Source organism: Megalops cyprinoides, chromosome 14, assembly GCF_013368585.1.
Source record: "Megalops cyprinoides isolate fMegCyp1 chromosome 14, fMegCyp1.pri, whole genome shotgun sequence".
Classification (NCBI taxonomy): Eukaryota; Metazoa; Chordata; class Actinopteri; order Elopiformes; family Megalopidae; genus Megalops; species Megalops cyprinoides.
The window spans coordinates 18,179,692-18,190,797 of NC_050596.1; the positions used below are offsets into that span (position 1 = coordinate 18,179,692).

General features: G+C 42.8%; 1 protein-coding gene across 1 annotated transcript; it reads left to right on the plus strand.

The window, feature by feature from the left end:
* The first annotated feature begins 3,449 nt into the window (after positions 1–3,449).
* Positions 3,450–8,974, plus strand: LOC118789275 (cytochrome P450 27C1-like). The gene is made up of 9 exons (XM_036545617.1): positions 3,450–3,692; positions 4,570–4,760; positions 5,135–5,334; positions 5,533–5,730; positions 6,310–6,473; positions 6,739–6,905; positions 8,268–8,349; positions 8,439–8,645; positions 8,858–8,974. Exons 1-9 carry the CDS (start codon positions 3,450–3,452, stop codon positions 8,972–8,974), a joined length of 1,569 nt encoding a protein of 522 aa, XP_036401510.1.
* The last annotated feature ends 2,132 nt before the right edge of the window (positions 8,975–11,106 follow it).

The following is an 11,106-nucleotide window of genomic DNA, read 5'->3' on the forward strand; positions in this document are numbered from 1 at the left end:
TGTGTTTGTGAATGCCTTTTTTCAGTCAAACAACTTCTGAGCATTGCACACGCCATGTAATCTCATTTTAATTGCTCTCCCCACTCCTGCAGATGAGCAGGAGATTTTGAGCTCAGTCATGCAGGACTTGGCAGTGAGACATCGCTGCAACCGCTCTGCCATGTCCCTGACTGATCTGAGCAAGTGAGAGGTCTCCTCACCCAAGAAACAGGTCTGCAGTCACTTGCGAACACCCTGATTAAAGGCTTAGTTTCCTCAGTCACTTGTGACCTTTGTCACCTGGCAGGACTTTTCCCATTAGTTAGGTTTGCCCGTATATTACTACTGCTGATCCAAATGTTATTATCGTCTGAGCCTTTTAGTATATGAGTGTATACATAATCACTCATTGTTTTTTTAATAGATTTAGTTTTCTTCTATAATTTCTAAATCTTATTATGACAACATAGAAATTGTGTCATACACAGTTATTGCATCTGTATGCTTCTAATTATTTCCTGGTTTTAATTCGTAATTCTTTAATTCTTAATTCTGAAGTTCTAAAGAGAAATGTTGAGGCTTAATATACAATATTGAGTTAAAACTGCTAGGTTAAAATAAAATCTTTACTCTTAAGTTAAAATAAAAACCATGAGAAAGTAATAGTGCTCAGTTCCCTGCAGAATGTGGAATTCAGTGTTTTTACCCATGAGGTCCACCTCACCCCTGGAGTTTTTGCCATCACTTGAGGACGTGGACAACACTGTCTTCACAGGGACAGACAAGAAAAAACATGCTGAATTTAATCAGTATCTTATCTGTGAAATACTGAGGCTATGTAACAGTGTATCAGAATAGTGTTCAGTTTGCTAGCTAAGTAGCTATTTAGCTGGTGAGCTAGCTACAGTTGTAATTACTCACAAAAATTCTGCAGTGAATACTGCCTGTGGTAGGTGTCCCTCCCCTGACAGCCTGCTGGACAAGTAAGACTTGCAATCTTATGTATGCATTGGTCGTGTGGCAGCAGGGAGTTTGGTGTTGCTTTTTCTCGTCATTGTTGGTAAATGAAGTGTGTTGTCTTTTTATGCTACGTTTGTTTTCTTTACATTTATTCATTTAGCAGACGCTTTTATCCAAAGCAACTTACATAGGTTACAGTTCTTTACAATGTTATCCATTTATACAGCTGGATATTTACTGAGGCAATTGGGGGTTAAGTACCTTGCCCAAGGGTACAGCAGCAGTGTTCCAGCAGAGTCCTGCTCCTTAACCACTATGCTACACTGCCTCCCTTGCCACTCTTTCTCTCTTACCAGCTGATTTTTAGCACCATGTTTATGAGTTTATAGTTTGTGTCTGATTTCTCAGTTTAGCTTTGACAGAGAGTGACAAGTGTTATATGATGTTTCATTAAGCAAACGGAGAACCTGACGCATACAAAGTCCCTTACCTGCAGTCCTCAGAACAGGGGCTGGAGCCTGCATCTAAGTTAACTTTGTGTTTTAATTACCCTATACCTCCTTATATTTGTTTGAACAGACACACCACCAATAGCTTTAATTTTATATGTTCGTAAATTTATACATTTTTTGTTTTGCAGTAAAATAATGGGCATCTTTGCAAATGCATGACAATGTCTTTACAGGCAGGTAGATGCTAGTTATTCCCACTGACATTATATAATCAATATGACTTTGAGGAACAGTTATTTAGAAATCCATTAACAATCTGTCTACAGATAAACTTTTACTTTTTAAAGATTACATTCAATAAAGCTTTATTTGGTTGCACACAGTTTGTTATGAAATTATAAGTGCTATGTATGGAACACTGTGGCACAGAACTTTCAGTGTATGTGACATGTCTTGCAGGTACTTGTGGTCTAATCACACATTTTCACTGTGATTTATTGTGTACTTCTTTCTGGGTAGAGAAAACAGTTATGAGCTGTTCTTCATGTCTTTGTATGTATTCTCAGTTGCCTCAATGCAGTTGCATGTGCTTTTTCCCCAATTAATTTTGAACTTTTTGCACATATTGGTAGACTATGATTTGACACTCTCATTGTGTATACTAGAAGAAAAGTCATGTACTGTGGCAGCTCTGCTTGGGGATCTCACAGGAATGTAATTCCTAATCTCCACCTCAAGATGGCAGTGTCCCACTTTATTCTTGCTGATGTGTAGTTTTTGGTCTTATTCATATTGATTTAGTTTGGTCTATTTGTGCATAACTGTGTGTGAAAAATGCATAATGGCTGATATTTTGGGAGACAGAGTGATAAAGATTAGCATGGGTAATATGGCACTCACAGGAAGGGACACTGCTTCTTAGTTCATTCATATGGAAAAAGGCATGAGTCATCAAAATGGTTCAATGGGAACTTTAAAAAATTTCCCCTATGTTTAAAGGCCATAGCCCAGTCCGCTTCTGCAGCAGGGCTCTTACTGCACTGATAGATGCGCCTGCACTGTATTCTTGCACATGCTGCATGTGTGGGCTTGTGTCAGTGCGTGTGGGCGGGGCCACTGTACCGCTTCACACAGTGCATGACACACCTAGCACATTCTGACTGGACGACTATTCCAGAAAACAGATGTACAGATGCAGACATTTAAACTATGCTCAATTGTTACAGAATGAATTTATGCTTAACTGGGGTGTCCCTCAGCCCTGTTCTTGACCTGTTGTAAAAGAAGCTATGTTTATATATGATTTGTGACCAATAAGCCTGTTTATGTCAAGTATGCATAGGAATATCATTTTAAGCATTAAGTTTTTGTTCTGTTTTGTTTAATACTGAGAGCTGATGCATGTGAGCTGTGAGAGGGAGCAGCCTCTTGTTCTGAATAAGACCTCTGATCACTCGTCCCTTGAGCAGAAGAGGGCCGGGAACTTTATGGTTTCAGGTTTATTGAAGAGATCATGGGGACATCTGTGGGAGCTGTCATTTTGTAGAGTGTTAATAAAAATTACAAAGACAATAAAGAGATTTATTTCACTTCGATGTGTCTTGCTTTATTGTAAGAATATGCTTACACCTCTTCTGTAACACACATATGTGACAGCATCTACAGTGACCTCTTAGCATGAGTGGTCTTTTACTGCCACTCTGTGGAGAACTGTGTATTACAGGTCCTACTATGTTGCATCAGGTAGATCTCTGTGCAGGGAGTTCAAAGGTCACTCCACAGTTCATACACACAGCTGTACTACTCAGTAGATTGCAGGGTGGAGTAGCATATGTGCTTACATACAATGTAAATAAAGTAACAACATACATACATGGACCTATATAGCACGCCTTTGGTTACCCATATTGTTTTTTCCTATTACTGATCAGCAATGTGACTTAAAAAAAAACTGCTTGTGGGTGTGTCCCGATTTGTTTGAAACTTTGCCCTTGAATACAGCTGGCTGGAGATCATCCTGTTTACATTCATTTAGTGCAGTGCAGCTTTGCTGTAAGCATGTGTGCCGCCGTGGCGTTCCGACCTGCCCTGCTTCCCGCATTCTGCGGCCGGACCTTGGCCGCGACACTGGACACTACAATTTGCAGGCTGAAATCTGGAACCAGTGACTTAAATTTGCAAGCCTCGACTGAAGTTACAGGGAAGTACAAGACCATCGATGACCTGCCTGGACCAAGTCTCGCTACCACTGCCTATTGGCTATTTGTGAAGGGATATGCTGACAAGAGTCATGCTATGCAGGTAGAGGTGACATGGTTTTTAGCTAATTTAGAATGACCAGGCTAATTTCTTAGCACAATGTGTCAGCACTGGCATCGTGCACTGATGCTAATGTTCTACAGTCTGATAATCAAGCAAGCTGTTAAGCAAACAGGGGTATTGCCTTTAAAAATTAGATTCATTTACATTTGCAACAACCTGTTTTCAAAAAGCTGTTGATTTGGCTCAAATAATTACATAAACTGTTATATCAGTGGGTGTTTTTATGGTTCTTATCTCAGAGGCTTTGAGGGTGAGTGTTTTTTTTAATGGGCAACACAATTTTTACATAGAAAAAGAATCAGAGGCAACAGATACTGTGGTATTGACCACTGTATTGTTCTACTGGTCTGTAGGTGTTAACAATTAGTCTCTTCTATTAGTCTTTCATTGTAAAAAACAAAACATTAAAAACACCAGAATGATATATCCGGATATGAATCCACACTGATTAGTGCTTTTGACCTTGAAAGCTGAGTGTCTGATACACCTGACCTAATTCTTACACCTTATTGCACAGCTGTATCGTTCCATTACAGGCCAATGCTCCATACAGGGTCAGGAAACAGAGTGATAAAGTGATTGTGAAATAAAGTCCCATTTAGAAGGAAGTGTACTAGGCCTGATGCAGTTCCTGATTTATGTGTTCTTTGGATGGGCTGCATTTATCTTTCCGATAACCAGGGGCACATTTACAACACACACACACAGCATACACACATTCTGAGTTTCTCTGTTCTTCAGCGGTATATTTCAGGGCGGGCTTTGGAGCAAAGACTACTGCTTAGATTGGAGATTGGAATGTCTTGTGTAAGCTGTAATTTGCACAGGTCCATTCTGACCCGGTTCCCGCCTTCAGGTTGAACACCGGAAGCGGTACGGTCCCATCTGGCGCTCGCGGTTCGGCCCCTTCGACGTGGTGAACGTGGCGTCCCCGCAGCTGATCGAGCAGGTGATCCGACAGGAGGGGCGATACCCCATCCGGACCGACCTGCCGCACTGGAGGGAGTACCGGGACCTGCGAGGACAAGCGTACGGGCTGCACGTCGAGTGAGTGACTGGGACACCCTGGGTCTCACATCCTCTCTTGGTGAACAGTAATGGCAAATTACTGTTCACCTCCTTGTCTGTACTGGTCTCTCAGTGGTGGAATCCCCACGGGGGTCAGGGCAGCGGAATCACTGGCCATCGTCCGAAGCAGATAAAGACCCACCCCTTCAGACTGCATTTTGCTCCTACCTCACTCCCTGCCCCCCTAACACCTGCTACTTGTATGCTCTGGATAAGAGCACCTGCTAAATGAATGTAATGTAACAGTAATACCAATCCCATTTGATGTGGTTTTAAAGCACTAATAATGTATTTGAGCTGCGTCATGCTATGAGAGTGTTTTTCCAAACACCTTGCCGTACCATTCCCCTCAGCAAGGGCCCGGAGTGGTACCGCATCCGCAGTGCGCTGAACCCTAAGATGCTGAAGCTGAAGGAGGTCTCTGCATATGCACCAGTGATTCACCAGGTGGTGAGTGACTTGCTGCAACGTCTGGAACTCCTGCGCCTACGCAGCCACGACCAGGCCACTGTCTGCGACCTCGCGGGGGAACTCTACAAGTTTGGCTTTGAAGGTCAGTCCCCCTGGCGGCTGGGTCATTTTGACTCCTTTCTCTACAAAGTCCATCAGGGAATAGAGACTCTTCTCCTGCTGTTCCCTGGGTTGAACTTTTCTAAGTGTTTCTATTGTGGATGGCCTTGATTACTCTCCCCATCAATTTGAATTAATTATGCCTCTTAACATTGGCACTCCTATCGCTTATCATACCCAGGCATCTCCTCCATCCTGTTTGAGACTCGGTTGGGATGTCTACAGGAGGAGATCCCCAAGGACACCCTTCGCTTCATCGCTGCTGCGGGCAGCATGCTGACCCTGTCTGAGACGGTCCTCTTCTTCCCCCGCTGGACTCGTGCCGTCCTGCCCCTTTGGGCCCGCTTTGTCAAAGCCTGGGATGACCTCTATGATGTTGGTACGGCCTTCCAACTGAGAGGGGTCAGAATGGGTGTGATTTGGGGGGGGGGGGGGGGGGGCATAGTTTAGCTCCTCCACTGGAAAGGGTCAGAGTGACTTTAGGAATGTGACTTTAAGACAAGGGGAAGTAAGTTAGGAAGCATAGCAATTACAGGATAAGACTGTATCACTGTGACTGAAGTCATGGTGTTGTGTAGATTAGCGTTACATTACATTACCTTACATGCATTTAGTACATGCTCTTATTTAGAGTGACTTTCAGCACAATAGAGGGCAAGTGTGTCCATTCAAGTTAAATGAGCAACAATGTCACACCAGGCTAAGGACACTTCCAGACCAGTGGGTGTGAGTATAGCAGTATTCAAGCACTCAAGTTAACTTGAGCAGTGGCTGCAGATTAACAGTAATTGTAATAACATTTTTTTTGGATTTCACAGTCCTACACTCTAGAATAGATTACAGATAAAATGCCAAGCGGGGCTGAATGGCTTGTTCTCATCATTAACCTTCTTATGTATCACAGGCCTACCTGAGTTCTGAACAAATGAACTGTGTGTGTATGTACATATGTGTGCAGCCCGGGGTCTGATTGACAGGAAAGTTCAGGAGATCAACAGCAAGGTGAAGCAGGGTGAGCAGGTGGAGGGGATGTACCTGACCTACCTGCTGTCCAGCGGCAAGCTGTCTCTGGGAGAGGTGTACATCAGCATCACTGAACTGCTGCTGGGCGGGGTCGACACGGTGAGCAGGGTGCGCTGTGTGGCCAGCAGGGGGAGGCAGTGAGCATAGCCAGGGAAAGAACACATGCAATAGGCCCTGCGATAATGCTGCTGTTAGACTGTGCCATTCAATCTGTCCTGCCGAATTCTCTGCTCCAGGCTGCAAGTCTGGGACTGCCATCATCCAGCGACTTAACAGTACTCTTTCAATAGTTTCAAGCTGTGAAATAAAGAAAAAGAAAGTCAACTAACAGTCTTGTAAATGTAAACGATGGCTTTCTGTCAAGACCTCCAACACCCTGTCGTGGACGCTCTATCACCTGGCCCGGGATGAGGCGGTCCAGGAGCGGCTGTATCAGGAGGTTTCCTCCGTGTGTCCAGGGAAACAGCTGCCCTCCACAGAGGACCTGAAAAGGATGCCTTACCTGAAGGCAGTCATTAAGGAGACACTGAGGTAGGGCACCTGCTGAGATATCCCACCCCATCCAAAGCCTCCTCTCTGATCAGAGGGTCATACTGGGACTGCACAATGCTGAGTTTACCTATTTGCTCATTGGTGGACTCAGCTTGGGAACACCATGAGCAAACTTACTGATGCCATACATGAATGGGATATGTGCTTAAATTCTTAAGTGCATATAAATATATGATTGCATGATAAAATGCATGTATGCATGAATCTATCATTCTACAGGTGTGTGTGTGTGTGTGTTTGTGTGTGTGTGTGTGTGTGTGTGTGTGTGTGTGTGTGTGTGTGTGTGTGTGATTGTGTGTGTATACCCCAAGCTTGGTATTACCCATTGAAATGCACATAATCATGGATAAATAAAAGGCACTTCTACCAGTGTGACTGTGAGCAGAGAAATACTGGAGCATATGTTGTACAGAGGAGCCATTCTGAGATGAGGTTACTTCATTTACATTTGCATTTACATTTTTTCATTTAGCAGACACTCTTATCCAGGAGACTACCACTGTGCTAGTGCAAAGTGCATTTAACAAAACAGCATGAAATCTTGTACAAAACAAGAACAGAACTAGGTGTATTCAAACATATGTCAGTGTCAAATACAGTGCTGAGAAAAAATGTATATTTCAACATGTAAATGAAACACAATATCAACATTATTATGATACTGAAAAACTACAATAAAACAACAAATCCATAACATAAAAAATTACATAAAAGGGAAAAAGGAGATCACACAAGGGCAAGGGAAATGGGGTACAGTCTGAAGAGGCTGGTCTTCAGTCTGTGACAGAATGTGGCACACTCGGATTTAATACTCAGTACTCTTACTGTTTGCCCTTGACTGGCTCCTTTTGTTCACAAATTCTTTTTGTTTAAGGACTTTGATGGCATTAACCGTGCTCCAAATTCTGACCTTGAATCCATGTTCACAGCCAAAACTGTAGAATCGCCTAGGGGCGATAGTGTAGAGTAGGAACTTCCAATTAGGAGTTAAAGGACCCTTTAGGTCATCAGAACAATTTAAAAAGGTACATGTACAGTAAATACAATAAATTATTATAGTATACTCAACTCTTTTATGAAGGCAATAATATATGCCATTATACGTACATAATGTGATAAGCAGTGTTATGCTTCAGCTATATCACTGTTTAATTGCTAAACTATAGCACATTAACACCTAGATATCATGTTTAGCCTGCAGGCAATGTCTACTCAATGTTTTTTTTTTCTGTTATGGGGCACTGGCCCACATAATGTGGAAACATCCGCCCTCATTTAGACAGTGTGAGGGGTGGAATTACTGTGATTGTGTTACAACAATTGTATTTGCTGTGTAATTAGGCTGTACCCAGTGGTTCCTGGTAATGGCCGTCTGACCGTGGACAATGAGGTTATTGTAGACAACTACTGGTTTCCCAAAAAGGTAGGTGTGTGAAGCTGCGTATCTCTGCCTACAATTCAATCCATCTTCCGTTTCTTGCATTCTTATGTATTCTTCTCTCCTCTCTCCAGACTCAGTTCCATCTCTGTCACTATGCTGCAAGTCATGATGAAGGAGAGTTCCCAGACGCAGAGCGGTTTGTCCCGGAACGCTGGCTGAGGGGGGACCCAGCACGGTCCCAGCACCACCCCTACAGCTCCATCCCCTTTGGAGTGGGGGTCCGCGCCTGTGTGGGCAAAAGGGTAGCTGAGCTCGAGATGTACTTTGCATTGTCCCGGGTGAGTGAAGCTCACTTTGTTAAAATCTCAAAAGCTTACTTAGTTTGAACATTTTGGGTGGGGTTTAAACAGAATGTGGCCATCAAGAAGTATGTATGGTCAGCTGTTTGGAAGGCCCAAGATCCTGTGACTTACTGATTTTTGTATGTGTGGTTCTATTCTGTGGGCTCCCTCTCTCAGTCGCCCTTTGACCCATCTCCTTTTACCTGCAGCTGATGCAGCATTATGAGGTTCGGCCTGAGGACAGGGCACGCTCCCTGGAGCCCAAAACACGAACACTCCTAATCCCCGCAGAACCGATCAACTTGCGCTTCCTTCCCCGAGTCTGAGGTGGAGACCAGTGCCAGTGGCGGGATGAAATGTAGATGGATGTTAAAAAGGGGCCAGAGGTGCACTGATGACCGCTGATCCCTGATCCCCTTATTTTTATGCCCCACCATTAAGATCGGCACAAACATATTATGAGTAGGCGGCTAAGCTGTGCTCGGGCCAACAAGAATAGCCTGAAGCTTTGTTATTTTGATACACAAGTGCCTATAGCTTTCTGTTTACTGAAATACAGTTGCAACCATAGGTTTTGCAAAAATAAATCAATGCTATTGATGACAATATTAACAATATCGCATATATCATCATTTCCACAGCATTAATACTTTGAATCATTTCCATAGCGCCATTATGCAATGTGTGTGACAGCTGAATTGGATCATATCTCTGACAACCTCCTTCTCTGGGACTGATCACTAGCACATTTAATGTGATTAAACTACTTCAGAAAAACTCCTTGTGGTGTGGTGTGGAATCTGAATTTAGCAGTGTTGATGGTGAAACAACGAGACAGTATCACACAGAGGAGTCAAGCTGGATGTAGTCATGGCCTGAGGCATACACTGGGAGAGAAGCGTAATGAGAGGATGGAAGCCACATGATTTATTTTCTTAATGGTGCCTTTGTTAATACATCTTAAAATGATCATCTGTGTCACATATCTGTGGTTTATGTTTTACACAAACTCCTTCTTTAACTAAACTGCAGTGTTTCAATATGAAAATGCTGTACTAATTATAAACACATTTATTTATTTATTTTTGCCACAATAAGCTATTTTTAAATCAAAATATCATATAGAACTATCAGGCCAACACATACCATAAACTGAGAATGCCACTTAAGCGTGAAGCTGGGTTCTCAGTGAAAAGATTCTATTCGATGGATTTGATTTATATTTTCTTTTAGTGAGTTTTTAAAGGAAAGCAGATTTGAGTGGCACACCTGTCAGATTGAATGCAGAGAGAGTGGTTTGGTTGCTTGGCCTTTATTTCAGTTTATCAAATCATGGTCTGCCATAGTGAGGCCAACTACAATAAATCATTGCGTACAGATAGTGAGAACAGAGCTCTGACCTGGAGTAATAGCTTCCTCACATCTGCACTGCAGCTGCTGTGATTGCGTCTTCTCATGGTCTCTGCTTGAGTTGCCAGTCTCATCAGGTTAGCCTAGTTCTAGATTTAGTTCCGATAAAACTGACAACAGACTACCGAGGAGATGGCAGAGAACATCTACCAGGTCTGCTGTGCAAATTAGCCGTGCACAGATGTCCTTGAGCTGGTAGCCACATAAAATCTTGGTTGGCCATTGGCAAACACCACTAAGCCATGTTTACTTAATTGTAGAAGTAGTGTAGGCAGTACTATAAAGATTCACTTCTCAAAAATGAAGGGATACAACTGGAAACTATTCAGAAAATTGGTAAAATCATCCGGAAATCAGCAGAACATGTAGAGTACATATAGTCTTAAACAGGACAATGTTTAGGCATGCATTTAAAATTCTGCATTTAAACAGATTTATGTCCCTGCTACATTCAAATAGAAATCTGAGTACACCATTTTGACTTCCTTACTGTTACTATAATGTAATTCCAAGATAGGAAAATGTAGTGTGCACAATGAATGGGCTATGTTTAGCCTAAAATTTTTTTTGACTTGTGAAGAGTAGCAGAAGAAACTACATTCACTATCTACAGAAGTGCTGACTGTGTATTTCTTGTGCAGACTGAGGGCATCTAACAGCAAGAATGAATCAATAGTGTCTTTCCTGGCCTGCCTGGTGCTGTTTTAACCAGCTCTGGCTGATTTGGCACGGATAGTGTAAAGTGAAGAGACATTTAGTGACAGTCTTTAGCAGCTGTTTAATGGCTTTTTCATGGATGTGAACACAACTATTCAATATCTTCCTGATTAATTCTGACCCAGAGCAGCTTCACACTTTCTGTGTTGTGTCACACTGCTCTGAGCCCTCCACTGTCTGCATTAGAATTCACAGGTTGTTAACAAAAGCATCAAACCGCCAAGATGATCAGCCATATGCTCAGTCTCACACAAGCCCCACACTGGGTGGTTGCAGTTCTCTACTGCATGTGATGTCTCTGTTTCTCCCCCTGAACACAACCAGACCTGAG

What these genes read in the sequence shown, in the direction of transcription:
- LOC118789275 (XM_036545617.1), top strand. Translation starts at nt 3,450, where the DNA reads ATGTGTGCCGCCGTGGCGTTCCGACCTGCCCTGCTTCCCGCATTCTGC. An exon ending in ACAAGAGTCATGCTATGCAG is followed by an intron (nt 3,693 to 4,569) that starts GTAGAGGTGACA and finishes TCCCGCCTTCAG; the next exon opens with GTTGAACACCGGAAGCGGTA. An exon ending in CTACAAGTTTGGCTTTGAAG is followed by an intron (nt 5,335 to 5,532) that starts GTCAGTCCCCCT and finishes TATCATACCCAG; the next exon opens with GCATCTCCTCCATCCTGTTT.